At 37.0% G+C, this 18,567-nt stretch overlaps 1 protein-coding gene across 2 annotated transcripts in view; it reads left to right on the plus strand.

The window, feature by feature from the left end:
• Positions 1 to 18,567, plus strand: part of DCDC1 (doublecortin domain containing 1) — a 480,273-nt gene that overhangs the window by 421,540 nt on the left and 40,166 nt on the right. For both annotated transcript variants that reach the window (XM_049648784.1, XM_049648790.1), the window contains 5 exons: positions 2,492 to 2,650; positions 3,772 to 3,972; positions 8,750 to 8,843; positions 11,216 to 11,386; positions 18,309 to 18,494. In XM_049648784.1, the coding sequence (XP_049504741.1) occupies positions 2,492 to 2,650; positions 3,772 to 3,972; positions 8,750 to 8,843; positions 11,216 to 11,386; positions 18,309 to 18,494 (811 nt within the window). The remainder of the gene's footprint in view (positions 1 to 2,491; positions 2,651 to 3,771; positions 3,973 to 8,749; positions 8,844 to 11,215; positions 11,387 to 18,308; positions 18,495 to 18,567) is intronic.

Here is an 18,567-nt window from a genome sequence, read left to right on the forward strand (position 1 = left end):
AAAATAAAATAAAATAAAATAAAATAAAATAAAATAAAATAAAATAAAATATTCAAAGTTCTCTGTCATCAGCCTACTGGGTTATCTCTTTTCCGGGCTAACTTTCACTAGTTCTTTGAACCACTTCTGATGACTCAATCCTAAATCACCTTACATTAGACAGTCACTTTAAGATTTCCCCAGACTTCCTTAGATATGTTTGTTTGGAAGTTTTACATATTCGAGAGGTGGGATGATTTAAGGAGGGGCATCCATAAAGCAAGAGGCTAAACAGATCTAGAAGGAACCCTTTTTTAAAAAATTTTTTTTCAATATTTATTTTTGAGAGAGAGAGAGAGCACGAGCAGGAGAGGGGCAGAGAGAAAGGGAGACACAGAATCTGAAACAGGCTCCAAGCTCTGTACTGTCAGCACAGAGCCCAAGAAGGGGCCCAAATCACGAACCTTGAGATCATGACCTGAGCTGAAGTCAGACTCTTAACCGACCGAGCTACCCTGCACAAGGAAGGAACCTGTTTGATAGCTAGGTTCTGTGTAAAGATTTCTGGTAATAAAAATAAGCAAAATGGAAAAGAACTCTGGGAGTACTCACTTCAGCTTTGCTGCTTTGTGGAAGAAAGGGCCTTTTTAGCATGGAACTCAGGGAAAATTTTCTCATTTCCTTACTGAATTATAGGCAGTCCCTGCCCACTTTAAGAGCCTCTTCACATAGTACCTTTCCCACTCACTGCACACCTATGACCCAGTGTCCTTCTGTTCCTCAAATGAACCAAACATATTCAGAACCTTTCCATTTATTCTTTTCTCTGCCCATAAATGCTCTCTCTCCCTAGATCCTCACCTGGCTGGCTCCTTCTCATTTTCCAGGTCTCAACTCAAACATCGTCTCTCAGAGGAGTCTGTTCTGACTACCTTGCTAAAGTAGACCCCCCTCCCCACCAGCTAATTTCTATCACAATATCTTGTTTTATTTCACTTATGGCACTTGTATTATTTAGTTATTCATTTACTTGTGTATTATCTCTCTTCTGCCCACTGGAATGTAAGTTCTATGAATCTTGAGAATTTACCTGTTTTGTTCATCACTGTATCCCCAACACTTATAAATTCTGTGCCTATCATATAGTAGATGTTCAAGAAATATCAGTTAAAGGAATGAGTTGAATAACTATGGAATGATTAGTCGTGTATGAGTCATATAAGTCATTAAATGAATGAGTAGACAAATGAATTAATAAAGGAAGGTATATTTAGAAAGGTCTGTTCTAAATTGTCTGTTGTCTTGACTGTTCTTCATTTGCCTGGAAGCCAAAGGTCATACAGATAAATTTCAAGTTAGGAAATTAAACATCTGGATAGGGGAGGAATCTTGTTTACACCTTGATAAATATGTTAAAACTAAGAATGACATTTCTGTTTTTTGTTTTCCTCAAAGAAATAGTCAGTGGGAAAGCTGTGTTTTTTATTTTTAACACAAGATGGCACTGTTGTTTTTTTAACAGTTAGTAAGACTTTTGACTTGAGAAGCTGTGTGTGCTGCAGCTCTGAATGAGGCAGCTGTTACCCACCAATTTCATAGCCACATGTAATACTTTTGTTACATTTGAAAAGTGTATGGTCTGCTCTGCTAACACAGGAATTGACCCCAAAGATTTTGGTAATTTGATATCGCTTGCAGCTATATCAAAAACCACAAGCGCCTTGGCACTCACAGCCTCCCTGCATCCCCTAGCTTTATTTACATACATGCATATTTGCTGCTTTGCGCATATATTTAACCCGTCTTGGACCCAGCAGTCCTCATATTGTGTCGTGATCCCATGGAAGCAAATGTACCTTAAACAGTGCCCCAGAACTTGATATATACGGATCCGGATGGTGGCTATGCTCCTGCTCACACCTTCGTCTTAATAAAAAGCCAGAAGGCTGACTGACTCAGTTATCCAAGCTCTGACTATTTAAGTGTTTTAGTACATTATTCTTTATCAAAAACTGGCACGAACATGCCCATGCTCTTGGAGCCTCTCTAGGTTTGAGAGGAAAAGTTAAGTTAATTAGATTTCTTAACACTGTCTAATGAGTAAACTTTATGAAATGCAGTAATCTAGGCTGTTCTGTTCCAGACAGAATTATGACCCACTTATGGAGCTGGCAGAAGGAATCTCATTACACATTCATTATAAATTTCTTAAACTACCGAGTAGCCTTAATCTCGCAATTTTTGAAATATAATACATGGCCCCCTTTTTCCCAAATAAATATGGTAAAGATGAGTGCTATTTATTATGTAATGGAGGAATTTTATTTGTAGGCTCATATTAAAAGGTCTAAATTATGTGTTAGTAAGATATGGATTTGCGATGTTAGGCACGACAATGGAAATGCGATTTACAGATCTACCAATATCCTTCAGGATATGATCAGACTATCCCTCAGAGAAAACTCTGTGAGTAAAAATCAGAATTCTTGTGTTTGCTTCTGAACCTTGGTAGAGATTCACATGCAAGAGCCCATCTTCGAATGAAAGCTTGTCACACACTTCCCAGATATGCCTGGCAGGAAACTCCTCATGACTTTGATGAGGATGACAGTCTTACAAAGAAAATGGAAGAAGAACTCTTTGAAAATGTGGAACCACAGAAGAAATACAGGTAAAAAGTTGCAAGGGATTCTTGTGAGAGATTTCTGCCTGGCCTTAGATTTGCTCACTTTGAGGCAAAATGATTCTTGTGGGTTTGCCTTACTGTTAGCTGCATGTACATCAACATGCACGTTTTTGTCTTTCTTGTGTCTGTGACTAAGTATTTGCAAGTATTTGTGGGAAGGCCCTTCTCCCTTTAGCTTATTTTGTGCCACGTGATGTAATTTCTTGTTCATTAGTGTGTCTTTTCCATTCAACAGTAAGCTCATCCACCTGTGTCTCCTGATAACTTAGCACCAAGCCTGTGTGTTTGTTGAATGAATGTGTGAATGAACTTAAGAATAAGCATATGAGATTCTTTGATGTCTTTAAGAAATTAGGAAAATGTAGTTTCTTCTTTTTCATTTTATTTTTTCCTGGTCAATGTCCAATGAAATAATAGGAATTTATAGTACTTTGTATCATTCCATAATCATTAGACGTTTGCGTAACTTGATAGCATTTTATATAAATTAAACAGTCTTGGCACTTCGACCTTTAGCATAGAGTAGGGGCTTCATAGATGTTTATAAATGTATTTGATTGACAATGCATTGTGGTATTACATATGTTTAATAAGTCTTCTTATTGCCTTAAGATCCTTAAGCAAGAGATTCCTTTGAATTAACTTATTAGTATATCATTCTTTTTTATGATATTCTATGAGTTGTCAGGGAAGATGGAAAAACTTGAACAATGGCATTCTATCTGGAGATAGAGGCTAGAAACAATCATGATCTGAACACCTTTGTTTCTCCCTATTTCCCTTTTACCCCTCTCCTTCTCCTACTCTTTTTCCCCTTTAATTAAATTATCTCTTCAACTAAATTTCTTTTTGTTATGCTGATGAGTTTCTCATATTCTCTTGGATGAACATTTATTTCTGTTACAGAATAAGCCCAGAATTCTACCTTTTTTACATCAGCTTGGCAGTGCAAGGCAAATAACATTGCTGCTGCCCCGATGATAATGCCTCACCGTTACAAGTGAGTTCAGTTCACAGCAGGTCTCTCGCCAACGGAACTTGCGGTCTCCAGCACATCAAGTGCACAGGACATTTTTCGGCCACTAATGGGATTTTCTTTATCTCAGCTATTCTCCAAAGCAGAGTAAATTGCAGAAGCTTTGCCACCAGCAGTTTGAATACAGAGATGAGCAAATTATATGCCATGCTGCTCCTCAGTTAGTTTTGGGAGTAAGAGGTCCTGATCTGCGTTCAGACACGGAGGTAGTTTTGGTGGAGAAAAAAGTGGGTGACAGTCATCAACGATGGATGCACAAGGAAGGCAGCAGGTAAACCCTTTATATTGTGGGGTCAATATATCAAAATATATCAACGGAAGCCTAAAAGATCTGGCATGGTCCCCACAGAGCAGGCAGGGCGTATATCTGAGGACTTTGGATTTTTTATTTAATGTAGCCAATAATTTTTTATCCTTCTCAAAGAAGAGAGAATGAAATCAAATGTAAATGCTCAGTAGTCTCTAGACAGCGTATCCACTGTCAATTCAGATAAGAAATAGGAAATGTGACCTACTTGGTTCATAGTTTTCACTGACTGTTGAAGTTGAGAGAAAACTGGGATGTCATCTAATTTTATTTTTATGATTTGAAAGGATCAAGCAAGAGCTTTAAAGAGTCCCCATTTAAAACTTTTTGCAGTACTTTTTATTAACTCAGTCTTCTGCCCCTCCCCACATCTCATGCATGCATGCAGCTGGTTACTTCCATCAAATAACGAACTGATATGGTTTCTGCTTACACAGTGAAAAGGAATCCTTACCTTAGCAAATATATCGATCCAATCCAACCCAATGGCTGGCCCATGTCTGGATCCAGATTCAAGCCAACCACTGTCAAAAGGTTATTTCTAAGACAATCAGAAGAAATTTAAAAGTCTAGGTACCAGATGATATGAAGGAGGTCTTATGAATCTTGTTGAGTGTCAAAATAGTTTAATGGCTATGTTAAAAAAAAAGAAAAGTCCTCGATCCCACGGTCCGTTGGGTTCGAGCCCCGCGTTGGGCTCTGTGCTGACAGCTCAGACCCTGGAGGCTGCTTCTGATTCTGTGTCTCCCTCTCTCTCTGCCCCTCCCCTGCTCATGTTCTGTCTCTCAAAAATAAATAAATGTTAAAAAACAAAACAAAACCATTTTAGAATAACACTTTTTTCCCCATTGCTCCTTGGGGGTAAATTTATTTCACTGTTTGGAGATGTCTCTGCCAGGATTTAAGTCAAGTGTAAAGAAATTTTATAAATAAAAACATTAAAAACCTTTAAAAAAAAAGAAAAGTCCTGACCACTTGGATATATATTGTAGTATTTATACAGAAAATTAAGAGATAGCTCAGATTTGCATTAAAATATTCTAGCAAAAGCAAAAATGTAAAATGTTATGGGGGAATGGATGAAACAAGAATGGCAGAATGTTGACAACTGGTAAGTCGTGGTGGTTTCTTAGATCATTCTCTCTGTTTTTGTGCATATATGAACATTTCTTTAACAAGAAAGAAAACAACTCCTTAGATTTTAGATTGGTTTTCTTCAAATTCTACCGTTAGTCTTACATGGTGGGGCTCCAGGGGCCTCTTCAATCTCTTGAAATCTGTGCAATACATATTTTTTTTCTGGGAAAGAGCTGTGATTTTCACTGGATTCTCAAAAGATATGTGATGTGAGAGGTTTTGGAATTGCTTGGAGGCAGATTGCATAAGCTTCAGCAGGCGGCAGCAGCAGCCCAGCGTGGGCAGGACGGGAGTTAGCCTTACTGTGTTCACTGTCTGAGGTGAGCCAAGCATTGCAAGGGACGCTTATTGGGCTTGTTTTAGAAAAGGCTGAAAAGCCAACCTGTAGCTAGACCTGGTGAGTGTGTTCATTTGCCCCATTCATTCTAGCTAAGCTAACTTTACAACAGGGAGCTTTAGAAGCAGGCTTTTGTCCCCGTGATTGATTTGCTCTATGGGACCAGAATTCATTCATTCTGCTGCAAAGGGTTATTAAAGGCAGTGTTTTTAGGTGCTGGTGCTTTAGCTAAGAAGAAAAGAGATGAAAATCCCTGCCCTGACCGAGCTAGTGCTACCCAGCTGTACATTTCTGGAATTTAGCCATACAGCGTACTGTATCATAGTGGAGGTCCTACTCAAGCCCAAGTTGGACTTTGAGTGTGACTGATCAACTGGGGTGGGCACAAATGGGGAATGAGAGAAGAGACCTTGAGACAGGAGAAAGTCAAGCATAATGAGTTTTAACTCCGAAATATTTCCTTATTGGAAAAGGGAGTGAGTTCTGAGTCCTGCTAAGTGTTTGTCACTGGTTTTGCTTTTCATCTTGAGTGCTGTGGATAAAGCCTGTGAGGAGGGGAAGGCCTTTTAAGTAAAAACAGAAAGAAATTTGCCTAAAACTCTGTGAAACATTGGAGCACCACCAGCACTGCCAACATAATGGGAGGTACCAAGTGGCGATCACTGTGCTGAGAATTTTCTACCATTAGTCCTTTCATTCAGTCCTTTGGGTCTGGGATTATGTTTTCATTTTGGCCTTCTATTTAACATATAAAATAACTAGGAAATCTTATATCTTAAGCAATTATCAGCAAAATCTCTTCAGGGAAATTACGGCTGTGAGAACAAGATCTTTCTGGGACAGCACATGGTCTAGGCTAGAAGTGCAAGAAATGAGCAAGGGGCACGGAAAGGTAGTAGGAAATTGCCACAGATGCATTCACTTGGTTTCCAGCCACACAGAAGAATGATCCAGGTGAACTTCTGAGATAACCTGGCATCTTTCTCCCATTTTCAACTCTGGCAAAATCTGAGTTAATCATTTGGCTTCTAAAGGGAAATATGAAATACTGCTCAAGGATGAAAATCCCCTCAACTGGACTTAGAATTATACAGGGGGAAATCCTGTGTCATAGAATTTGGAGCTAAAAAAGATATTTAGAATTTTCTAGTCTTAATCACTTGATTTCAAAACTAGGTAAACTGAGGCTCAAGAGATTAAGTGACTTGTAAGCACTCATTCCTTGGGTTAGTGGAAGGGGCTGTGGTGTCGTGCTGGATATTCCTGGGACACAGACTAAGTTCTCACACTACTGTTTGGCACAGAGTGGGTTTTAGATACATGTGTATAAACTCAAGCTTCCTGCAGAATGTAAGCAGTCTTGCTAAGGGCAAGTGCCAGTTGACTGTACTGTTCAGAAATGAAAAGAATAACCAACACTATCCTGGCTGAGCATGGCATTGAAGCATGAGAGAAGTTGCTATATCCGTTCTAAGCAGCAGAAACATAGACAGCTAGGTAACTAACTTGGCACCTCAGTAGGTCATTGCAGGAAATGTACAATCATTCATTCATGAAAATGCAAGACACAGACTGTGCAGACGGTGAGGCTACACAGGTGAACAATATAGAATACCAGTTCTTGTGCAGTTCTTGTCCAGTATTGATGAACTCTACAGAGGTATTTGATAAAATCAAATACCCATTTTTGACTTAAAATGATGCATCATTAATTAACAATAGGAGGGAGAAATACATTATAAGATTAATAGTGATTAGAGGAATGTTTAAAATTCTGTTACAATTTTTCCTGTATTTTCCAGTACTTTGTAATTCTTTACAATGGGACTGTATTGTTTTATGTTCATAAGTTTAAATTAGATATCTGGAATTTTTGCAGTCTTAAAAGGAGAAATATGTTACTTTTATACCAGACCCCCACTCTCGCATCATTAAATTTTATAGGACAAGTTCTATTTTCCACAGCAGGAATGCCACTGCTGACTTGTAGTGTCCCTATGTTGACAGACACAAAGAATTGTTTTTTTCTGTACAGATAAGATCCTTGAATGTTTGGCTTATTTTTGCTTTTAAGTGATGCAAGGAAAAGAATTTGAGTGTTTTAGCCCAATCATTTTCTTCCTTTTTTCAGAGATTTATGTAAGCTCCTATATAAGATAACTTAAAAATATTCACATATATCTTGGAATTTTAAGGAATACTCCCTTAGAAAAAGAGAGTTCATGGAAAAGCTATAAAAAAATCACAACCATTAATAATAGTAGTTCATTCTAAGTGATGTGTGCTAGGCAATGTTCTATGCATGTTCTATGCATTAATTCATTTCATTCCCAAAGAGTCCCTTGAGGCATGCACCATTATCCTATTTTACAGATGAGGAAACTGAGGCACGGTCTAGTTAAGCAAAACCATACAGCTACTGAGAGGTAGATTCTGTATTCAAACTCAGGCACTGTGGCTCCAGAATCCATGTTCTTAATCATTCTGTCACAGTGCCTCTCATAATAAATAGCAGGACAGGTGAGGAGGGTGTATAATCAGTATGGGTACAATCTGGAGACAGAAACCACACAGTTATTTAAATGGGATATGTAACATAAAGAATTACTAAACAATAATAAAGAGTAACTATCAGATATTTTAAAAAATCCTCTGTATGGTACTCTGGAGCTGAGGGAGTTGAGAACAAATTTAAAATTGGGCCCTTTCTCAAAACTGGAATTCAGAACTCGTTAGAAAAAGTATGGGTGCAGCTAACTGGATGGCGGAAGTCTGTTGGTTTGCCTGGCCAGACCTGGTCTGCAAGGAAGAAGCAACATATGTGGGGGTACAGCTGGTTTGGGGGCACACAGGCATGAAAAGGGGATGGGATGCTGGTGTGGCAGAAGGTTTAGAGCATGTGATGTCCATGTCAGGAAGGCCACAAGCAAATGGTTACTAGGCCAGACCTGTGAAGGTTCCAAGGGACTCCATATTTTTGGCACCTGGTTGGAGCAGAACAGCTCTAGATATCCTCACTCCCAACTGCTGACCCCATGCAGCAGCCAGGAAGAGCAAGAGAGCCCCTTCCTCCTGCAGTGTTCCTCCAGCACTCTCTACTGAGAAAGCTTCACACTGTGCTTCTGTAGGGGAGAAATGCTTAACGGATTCATATCCATTATCAGAGAGCATGTATGGAGCTAAGAGGCAACACAATGGGAAGTGGCACAGGGGCAGCTCTGATCTGGTTATGCTACTTGATGATATGCCTAGTCCTGTTTTCCCAAGGACCTTTCACCTGGTGAGTAACCCGGACCTTGTGCTGGCAGTGTCTATGACCAAAGCAAGAAATGAAGTCTGTGGCTATCCAGTTATTGTTCAGGTAAGACATTTATAGACTAAGTAGTAATCATGGCCCTTTATTTAATTAAAGTTAAGTAAAGCCCTATACTTCCTTGTTGTGGAGAAAGACAATGGCTGTCATAGAAACCTGTCTTGAATGCTATTGTTAAAATATTTACAATAGTCTGCCTAGATTTCAAATTCAACATGTTCATGTAGCTCTTAATTTAGTTTAATCCAACAGATGGTGACTGTGGGCTTGCTGCATGTCAGGAGCTATGCTAGTTACTTAAATCAAATCCAAGGGCAAGCATGTGAAATTATCCCAGTAGCACTCATACAGTCTCAGTGGTGGGTATGGTCAAGTGAATAGCTGTTAGATGCGCGTGCTTTAAGCTCACTGATTGGGACATATGCAAGTCCCCTCTTACCTGGCAACTGAAGGGAAAGAGCATGGGCAAAGAGGTCTTCCTGAAGGATGTGAACTCATCCATGTTAATTCTACCAAGAGACTCATTTCAAATACACTTTTAACGTGCTTTTGCAAATGCTTACAGCAGCCAGACAATTTTTGGAGACTTCAGAGAAATCTGGGCTCATCTGAGTTTTGGGTAAAGAGCTATGGAGTTCTTTTTTCATGTTTATCTGTCATCCTTACTTATAACCAAAGACACTACCTAACTGGACATGTATTTTCCCTTGTTAAGACAAAAGAAAATTTAGGAGCACTCCTTCTCTGAATTTATTTTCTGTATCCTCTATAGAATTTACCATCTTTTTGTTGAATAGAGTAACTGTCTCTAAATTACACTTGTTTTATTCCATGTTTTTAATAGCAATGAGGCAGTTTGTTTTGCAGGTCCTGAATCCATAATTGGGATAGAACAATCTGGACAAATATCAAAGCTTAATTAAGTCTTCTACGCTGATGACAAATATGGACTAAAATTTTATTCTAGGAGACATAGTGTGTATAACATTACATTCTTCCCTGTCACGTGCCTCTTTGGCATGGGCCACAGTGAGATTAAAACCTCATGCAGATGCAAATTTAGCACCTTGATCAGTTTCATAAAATTATAGATATTGACATTTCCCCCTAAGGTTCCCATTTTTAAGAAATGCATTTGATCTTAAGGTAATTTGTATTACTTTTCAAGATTTTTTCCTTTGCTGATATTTTGTTTTTATTTCTTGAAGCAATCAGTTTGTGAGAAAATATTAAAGTTCATGTGAAATAACAAAAATGAGGCACACTAGGCTAATGTTACTAGACCCCCCACTCTCTGTTCCTTGAAATACAGTCTTTGTTCTCCAGGCCTCTGAGGGACGCTCTATTGTCTGACCTATTAAATCAGTTCTTAAGACCCATTTATTTTCCTCTTTACTATCAATCTCTCCTTGGTAAAGTAAGTGCTATTCATTACAAAGTTCCTTGAGGTGTCATGATATGTTTAGTTGGAACTAATCTACTGGCTTAAATTCTCTAAAACTGAAACTACTCATTTCTTTACTTATGCTTGAGCCAAGTTTTATAATTAGAATAAATATGCTGTGTCTGTTACATATAATACTGACTGTACTCATATCTTCTTGATAACCAGTAAAACATAAATTAAAATAGCAACCAGGTACTATTTTTCATTTATTGAATTGATGATGTTTGAGCAAGAATGTGAGGAAAACAGGCCATTTCTTATACTATTGGTGTAAGTGTAAACCAGAATAACCTTTCTAGAAAGCATTTGGATATGATAAAACTTTATATGACATACCATAATATTTTAAAATGACCTTGTTATTTTATCAACACTTGTACTTGAGTTTGTTCTAAAGAATTTATCATGTATTTACATAAAAATCTATGATTGTTGATTGTTCTTTTGCATATAATAAGGAAAATCTGAGAAGCAATCCACATGTTTAACTATTGGGGATTGGTAAAATAAAACATCACTGAGATTAAATAGTGTATATATCCTTTAAAAATATTAGGAAAAGGCTCATGGAATTGAAAAAAAAAAAAAGCCCAGCGTGGAGCCCAATGCAGGGCTTGAAATCATGACCCTGAGATCAAGACCCGAACTGAGATCAAGAGTTGGACACTTAACTGACTGAGCTATTGAGGTGCCCCATGGAATATTTTTAAGTTAAAAAAAAAACAAACTAATGCAATTACCAAATTGTGTGCATTTTGTGATTTCATTTTTGTAAATCAAAGAATGCATATTTATAAATGTAAAAAATGTTGTATATATAATTATCGAATATTAATATGATTATTACTATGTAGTAGAATTGAATAATTATCTATACTTTTTGAATTCATGCGATGAAATATTTGACATCTATAAATAAATAGTAAACTCTCCTGTCTGCTTGACTCCATATTTTATCCTTTTTTTCCCCCAGCAATATAAACCTTATAACAATGGGACTTCCAATCAAAAGTGGAATTACATGGAAAATATCAAAGCTTTCATGGCCTTTCATAGCACTGCACTTGATAAGGAAATCACAGCAGCAAATTATGCTGGTATTTGTACATCCTCTGTGATTAAAGAGGAAAACATTGATCAACCAGTAAGTGGTTCTTTTCTACTAAGGATAAAAGGACAACAGGAGAAAATGGACAATTTAATAAAGCCAGAACTTTTTTTTCCCCTAGAAAACCTTATATTCAGACAAATTAAACACTGATTTGTGAATGAAATCATTTAGACTCTGTGATTCTGGTTAGGAAACAATGAAGAAATATTTGTATTACCCACTGCTTATATTGTTTCAATGGCTCCCTATCATTACCACCATCTTTGGTCCATGATCAGTTCACCAGAACACTCACACATACTCCCACAGCTGTGCCTGCCACACTAGATGTCACTCCACTCCAGAAAGCATATTAAAATGTGAATGATTGTAAGTGACTTTAACTATATTGCATTATACCAAGCATAGGTCTAAGTGTGAATACCTATACTCTACTTTCTAAGGAAGTGATTCTTCAGATTTGGTCCTATAATTTTTATTAGTAAGGAATTGCTGCATACTTTACAAATACCTGAGGTATTTGTGCGTCAGTATATCAAGCTTATTGATAAACATTGGCCTGCAGAAATCTCAAAATGCACACTGCAGGATTCTCCAAGATCCTCTTTACTCTGCTTCTCAGACATCTCTAAATAGCTGCCTCTTCTCCTTCACCCAGAATTCCCTGGCTCTGCTAAATAATTTACATTTGTCCAAATTTACCATACCATTCTGCCTGTCTTTGGTTTTGACTATGCTATCCTCCCAGCATCCCTTTTCTCCTTTGTCTGTGAACTCATACCAGGTGGCAAATATGCTGTCAGAGACTACCAAGATCATCTTCAAAGGAATCAAGTCAACTTGAAAAGGCTCCCAGTCCAAAGACAAAACAATTTAAGCATCAGTGTGTTGCATTGACATACATCAGATGTCTACTGAATGTGGCAGATTGACATACATCGGACATGTTTCAATCCATGTATTTGTACTGATAAGAATAACAATAATTCATTGATCACAATTAGATGATGCTTAGGAACAATTAGTTACTTTGACAACCAGGAAATAAAGAATCAAGCATTTATTTGTTTCCTTCCTTTATGAACTATATGTTAGGATAACAAAATAGTAGATGAGAAGTTTCACTCCATAGGAATTCATTGCCAGCTAAGAAATGAATAAGGTATGAAAAAATTGGAATGTCGCTGTGTTGTGAACTTTGATAAAGTAATTGACCTAACAAATGATTATCAGTAGCTAATAGTATTACAGAGACACAACAGGTAACACGTACCCCTTGATGGAAGTATTTAGTACCACTTATGAAGTGTTCCTCCCCACAAAAATGTAACTGGAATTTAATCAAGTCTTTCATTCTAATAATTGACTAGAAACAAAGGAAATAGAGGAACTTGGTAAAAGACACAAAGACCATGTAGTCGTCAAAATCCCAACTGACAAAAAATAGACAACAAATAAATTACAATAAAAGAAAAGAGAGAAAGAGATATAGCAGGAACATGGAGGTTAAAAGAAATTTAAGAGGTATATAAACCAGTTATAATGTATTGACCTGATTTTGATTCTATTTCAAACAAATTTGTAAGAGGAGATGACTATAGAAATTTGAATACTGACTAAATATTTTGTTATATTAAGATAGTATCATTGTTAGTTTTAGATGTGATATTATAGTTATAATAAAAGAATTTTTATCTTTTAGAAATATATACTGAAATATTTAAGAATGAAATGATATAATGCCTGGGATTTACTTCAAAGTAATCCAGGTAGGAGTGGGTGGGGTGCAGATGGAACAAGATTGGTAGTTATTGATAATTGTTGAAGCTGGGTGAAGGGTAGAGGGTGGCTTATCATACATTGGTGTATGATTGAAATTTTCCAGTGATTATGCAACTCGTGTTTTTATTAAAAGAGACAGGAAAGGAAGAACTGTTCAGCTGGTGGGAAGGGAAGGGGGAGAGTAATTACAGAGATAGATGGTGGAGTCGAGGTTGAGTTTTAAAGGGTGGTGGCATGAAAGGTGGGAGGGATAGTGGAACAGTGGCTGTGAGTTGAGGTCTCAGTGAACATCTTGGAGTTCTGCTAAAGAAAAGTTTAACACTTTTAAGTACCAGAATTTTCTACTTGGCCATTTGGTTTAGAAATATTTTAAAAACTATTTTACGTACTTTTCCTTAACCGGAATAGGCAGAACACCATTTAACCAAGTCAGGGCCATCAATATGCTAGTTCCAGTGCCATACATCAGATAGTTGGCACATGGGTTTTACTTTGAACTCCTCCTAAAATCACACATGCAACTTGCTTTCTCCAAAATAATTCTTGAAGGCCATTTGCTGTCTTTCTTGCTAAAAAAGAGTGCAGCTTAGATGATAATATCAGCATGATTCCAACTATCTTTCTATAGAGATGGTTCTACACATAATATTCATTTATTTCCATCTAAGCAGGAATGTTTTAATTTTCTCCCTTTAAGCAATGTGTAAAATGGCTGTTTTGCAAAATGAGTTCTTTAAGCAGAAACTCAAATGGCCTTCTAAGGTCATTTTTAGACTTGAACAGTTTCCACTTTCAATGGCTTCATCAACAACTTCTTGTTTTAGCACCAATCACAGCACTCTTATTTCATCACCAGTAAACTCCTCAATTTCCTAGTCCACACAATCCAATTATTATTTAAGTTTATTTAGTGGCCATCTTGTGACTTTGGGATATTTTCCCTACAGACCTTTAAAACTTGGTTGGATTTTAGTGAATCTAGACAAAATTTAGATTATTTTTGCTAACTTTTATTAATATCCAGATAGTAATTGGGGAAGCTGAGTATGGGTTCATGGGAGTTCACTATACTGTGCTGTTTTGTATGATTAAAATATTTTATAATAAAAAAAAAGTAAAGAAGGGAGTCCTAGAGTTTAAGCCTCAATGATTATAAAACTATTGCCTTTCTTTTAACCATATAATCAAGATGTTCTTTTATTTACATTAACCAAAATACAACTTCCCATTTTCTAACAATGATTTGCTCCAAAAGATCATAATTTTCCTTTCCCAAAAGTTAAATGATAGCTTATCTATTAGAAGTCAATATGATTAATCTGAAGAGTGCAATAATATATCAATTCTGGGATTCACAAATTAAAAACTTCTCCTGGGCCTGGGAGAAATTTACTCATACAAAGTCTCTAAGCCAGTGGTTAGTTCTTAATCTTTTTGGAGATACAGACTTTGAGCATTTCATGAAAATTATGCATATTCTTTTCCCCAAAAATGCACATATGTACACAACCACCTTTTATATAAGTTTCAGGGAATTTATAGACTCCCCCTGAAATCCATTTGGGATGTAGGGTAAGAACTCCTTTTCTAGACCTCATTCTAATGGATAGCTTAGAAAAAGAAAATGAATATGAAGTAACTATTACATGCTTGATCACTACTGTATGTTACATACTGATCAGTCTTAGTGATTTTCACATGTTGTCTCATTTAAATAATAAATATGATGAAGACACTAAATAATTTATTCACAATCACATTACCTACTATATATATAGTAACAGTCATTATTGATCAGACTAACCCCATGTAATAGACCGTATGTCTATAAGGCCAAATGAACAGATCAAGTTAGTCATTTCAATAAATCAAGGAAATTTTATAGAGAAAAGGATTAGTCAAATCAATTGCCTGGTATTCTGCACAGAATACCAGTAGTTGACTTACTGAACTTTTAAACTCTGTTTAAGTTCTACAGGCATACCAAATGTATTGTACTTTTTTTTCCATCAGCAGTTTCCAAGCAGTATTAAGTGTAAATGAATTAATGAAAAACAGTTTACATTGTGTATATGTACCATTGCCAAAATAGAACAACTCAGAGATCATCAAACCTGTAGCACCACAGTGATGGGGATGGATGTTTTAATGAATGAAAAATATATTTTCTGGATACTTCCAATGGGCTTCTTTAGTATAAGAAAGAAAATTATTGGCATACAATTCCTCATGAAATCCTTGCTTTTCTATAGAGATGGTTCTACACATAATATTCATTTATTTCCATCTAAGCAGGAATGTTTTAATTTTCTGCCTTTAAGCAATGTGTAGAAAAATGGAAGTCGTAGGTACATACAGAGAAATCCATAGTAGAATTTAAGAATTACATCTTCAAAAGTATCATTTAAAGTTTGGCTTTGAATTGAGTTAACTCTACGTACTTAAAGGGAGTATTTCAAGTAATATGACAAAGGCAAAAAGAGCCAAGAACTTGGAGTCAGGAGTCAGTTTTACATTTCAGTTCTGCCATGTACTACTTAAGTATCCTTGGATGAAAACTTCCCTCTCTCAGCTTTTGTTTTCTCATCTGTAAGTTGATTGAGAATGGTATTAACTCTGGCTGTACTTAACTTTTAGCCTTGTGAGGACCAAAGCAAATTAGAGAGTCTATATAAAAGTACTTTAAAATTTTATTATGGAGATTTTCATACATATTCAAAAATATAATAGTGTAATAAATCCTCATATATTTATCATCTTAATTCAACTGTTATCAAGGTTTTTCAATATTTACAAACCCCAGACATGATACCATTTCACCTTCAACTTAAGTACACCTCTAAAATATTGGAGAATTTTCATACCTAATTATGCCATTATCACGCCTAACAAAATTAATAATACATTTTGGCTATCAAGTACCCTGTTCTTAATCAAATTTCCTAGGTTCTCCTAAAAAATTATTCTTATTGTTGCTTGGTCTGAGTCAGGATTGAAACAAGGTCCTTGTATGACCTTTGGTTGTAGAATCTAGAATTTTCCTATAGGATGCCTCCTATTTGGATATGACTGTTTACTTCTGTGGCATTTTTATATTTGTTTCTGTCATGATTCCTGTAAAAGTAATTTAACGCTAAAGTTGTAATTAGATTTATGTTCAATATTTTTTGACAAGAATTGTCATGGACTTTACTGTGTATTTCATATTGATCATTTATGCAAGGGTACAATTTCTGGATTTTCCATTTTTAGTGATAATGGGTATCAGTGGGCATGATCACAACCGAATCTCACATTTAACAAATCTCCCAATGACTTTGCATCTAGTGTCACTCTTTGGTGATCTTTGCTTAAATCGGTTATTAGGAGTTTCCAAAGGGTCAATATTAGGGGCGCCTGGGTGTCTCAATCAAGCGTCTGACTCTTGATTTTGGCTCAAATCATGATCCCAGGGTCATGGCATCAAGCCCCGCATTGACCTCAACACTGAGCGTGGAGCCTGCTTAAGATTCCACCCCTCCCCACTTACCCTCTCTGTTGCTCCATGCTTTCTCTCTCTCTCTCTCTCTCAGAATAAAAGGGGTGTTAGTTTTGTTTAATTCTGTCATTTTCCCAACATTTATTAGCTGAACTTTTTATTTTATTTTATTTTATTTTTTTAATGTTTATTTTTAAGAAAGAGAAAGACAGAATATGAGTGGGGAAGGGACAGAGAGAGAGGGGGGGAGACACAGAATCCGAAGCAGGCTCCAGGTTCTGAGCTGTCAGCACAGAGCCCTACACGGGGCTTGAATTCACAAACTGTGAGATCATGACCTGAGCTGTCAGCCGGCCGCTTAACCGTCTGAGCCACCCAGGCGCCCCTATTAGCTAAATTTTTAATGTAGGGAAGAATTTCAACGAGGTTCATCCTCTTCAAGTAGGTATTTGACTACCCAAAAATATAGTTTGTAAGTGTTGGTAGAATAAATGTTTATTCTTTCTATCTGACTTCTCTATTGTGGTATAATAAACAACCTGAAAATTTAGTGGCTTAAACTAAGAACGATTTTTTTTTCGCTCTGTTGGCCAATAATTTGGGCTGAGCTCAGTGGAGCAGCTCTGCTGGTCTTGCCCAAAGTCACTAATGTGACCCTAATATGTAGTCATCTCGTGGTACATTAGTAGGTTGGTGGTTCTATGGGGACTGGGTGGTTAACGATGGTCTCCCTCACATATCTGGAGGTTAGCAGGCAGTTATCTGGGGTTCTTCATTCTCCTCAAGGCTTCTTAAGTAGGCTAGCTCAAGTGTGTTCATATTGTGGTCTCAGGGTTCCAGTGGCAGCCAAAAGAGAACCAGCTCCAATGTGCAAACACTTCCTAGGCATCTGCTTGCATCATCACATTTACTGATACGTTGACCAAAGCAAGTCACACAGAGTTGCTCAGATTCAAGGAAAAGACAAAAAGAGAAACATTTCTTGACTGGAAGAGAAGCAAAATCACATTTCAGAAGGACATGCAGACCAGGATGGGGAGGTTTTATTGTGGTCATGTTTGCAAATAATCTGCCACACTTTCTAATGGCCAGTTGTCAGAGTTATCAATTGGTGACAGTTTACTTCCAGTGGACTCCAATAAGCTGCAATTTTGTTTTTACGTGTTTGTTGTTTTTTAATTGTTATATTTACTTATATCTTTAGCATCATTATGAGCTCATGGGACTTATATATTTAAACATATCTAAAGGGTTATTTTTGTTGTTCCCCAATTGTCCTAGGTTGGGCCAGTGGAGGCTTCTTCATGTTGGTTCTTGTGTCTTTTTAACATGACTCCTTTACTCTTGGATGGCTTCTTTTCTTTCCAGGCACTACAGGACATCACTTGCTTATCTTATATATTTCTTGCCCCACATCTGGAACTGGCCATTCCTCCATGAAACCCTGATTCTTGGCATAAGTTATACTCATTGATGTTGAATTGTCATTGCCTCTAGTCTTTTTCAGTCAATAGAATTTAGAAATATGTTTTTTAATATAATTATTGGGGAGCAAAATCATTCACTCATGTTGAGATTTCAAATATAGCATTTGGAGATCATATAAATGCTTTATTCATATTGTAAAGTATTCTACAAAAATGCTATAATAATTTAGATGCCCCTACATAAAAACATCTCTGTTCCTTTTTTTAGGGATACTATTATCTCTCACCCACTGGAAAGAGGAAAATTGTGCTCTGCTTAGCGTGTGGACGATCCATGAGAGCAGAGAAGGGGCTGAAGCAGTCGCTTCCAGGGCTGCCATTCCTCTGTGCCTCTGGCTCCAAGACCCAGAAGCCCTTCTCACGAGGGCCTTTCAAGGTCATCAGTGTGGCAAAGGTGTGTAACGACCTGAGCTCTGCTAATACATGTATGGCATCACTTTAGAAACTTTGACGCATTCATTATCTGC

This window comes from Panthera uncia, chromosome D1 (assembly GCF_023721935.1).
Source record: "Panthera uncia isolate 11264 chromosome D1, Puncia_PCG_1.0, whole genome shotgun sequence".
NCBI lineage: Eukaryota > Metazoa > Chordata > Mammalia > Carnivora > Felidae > Panthera > Panthera uncia.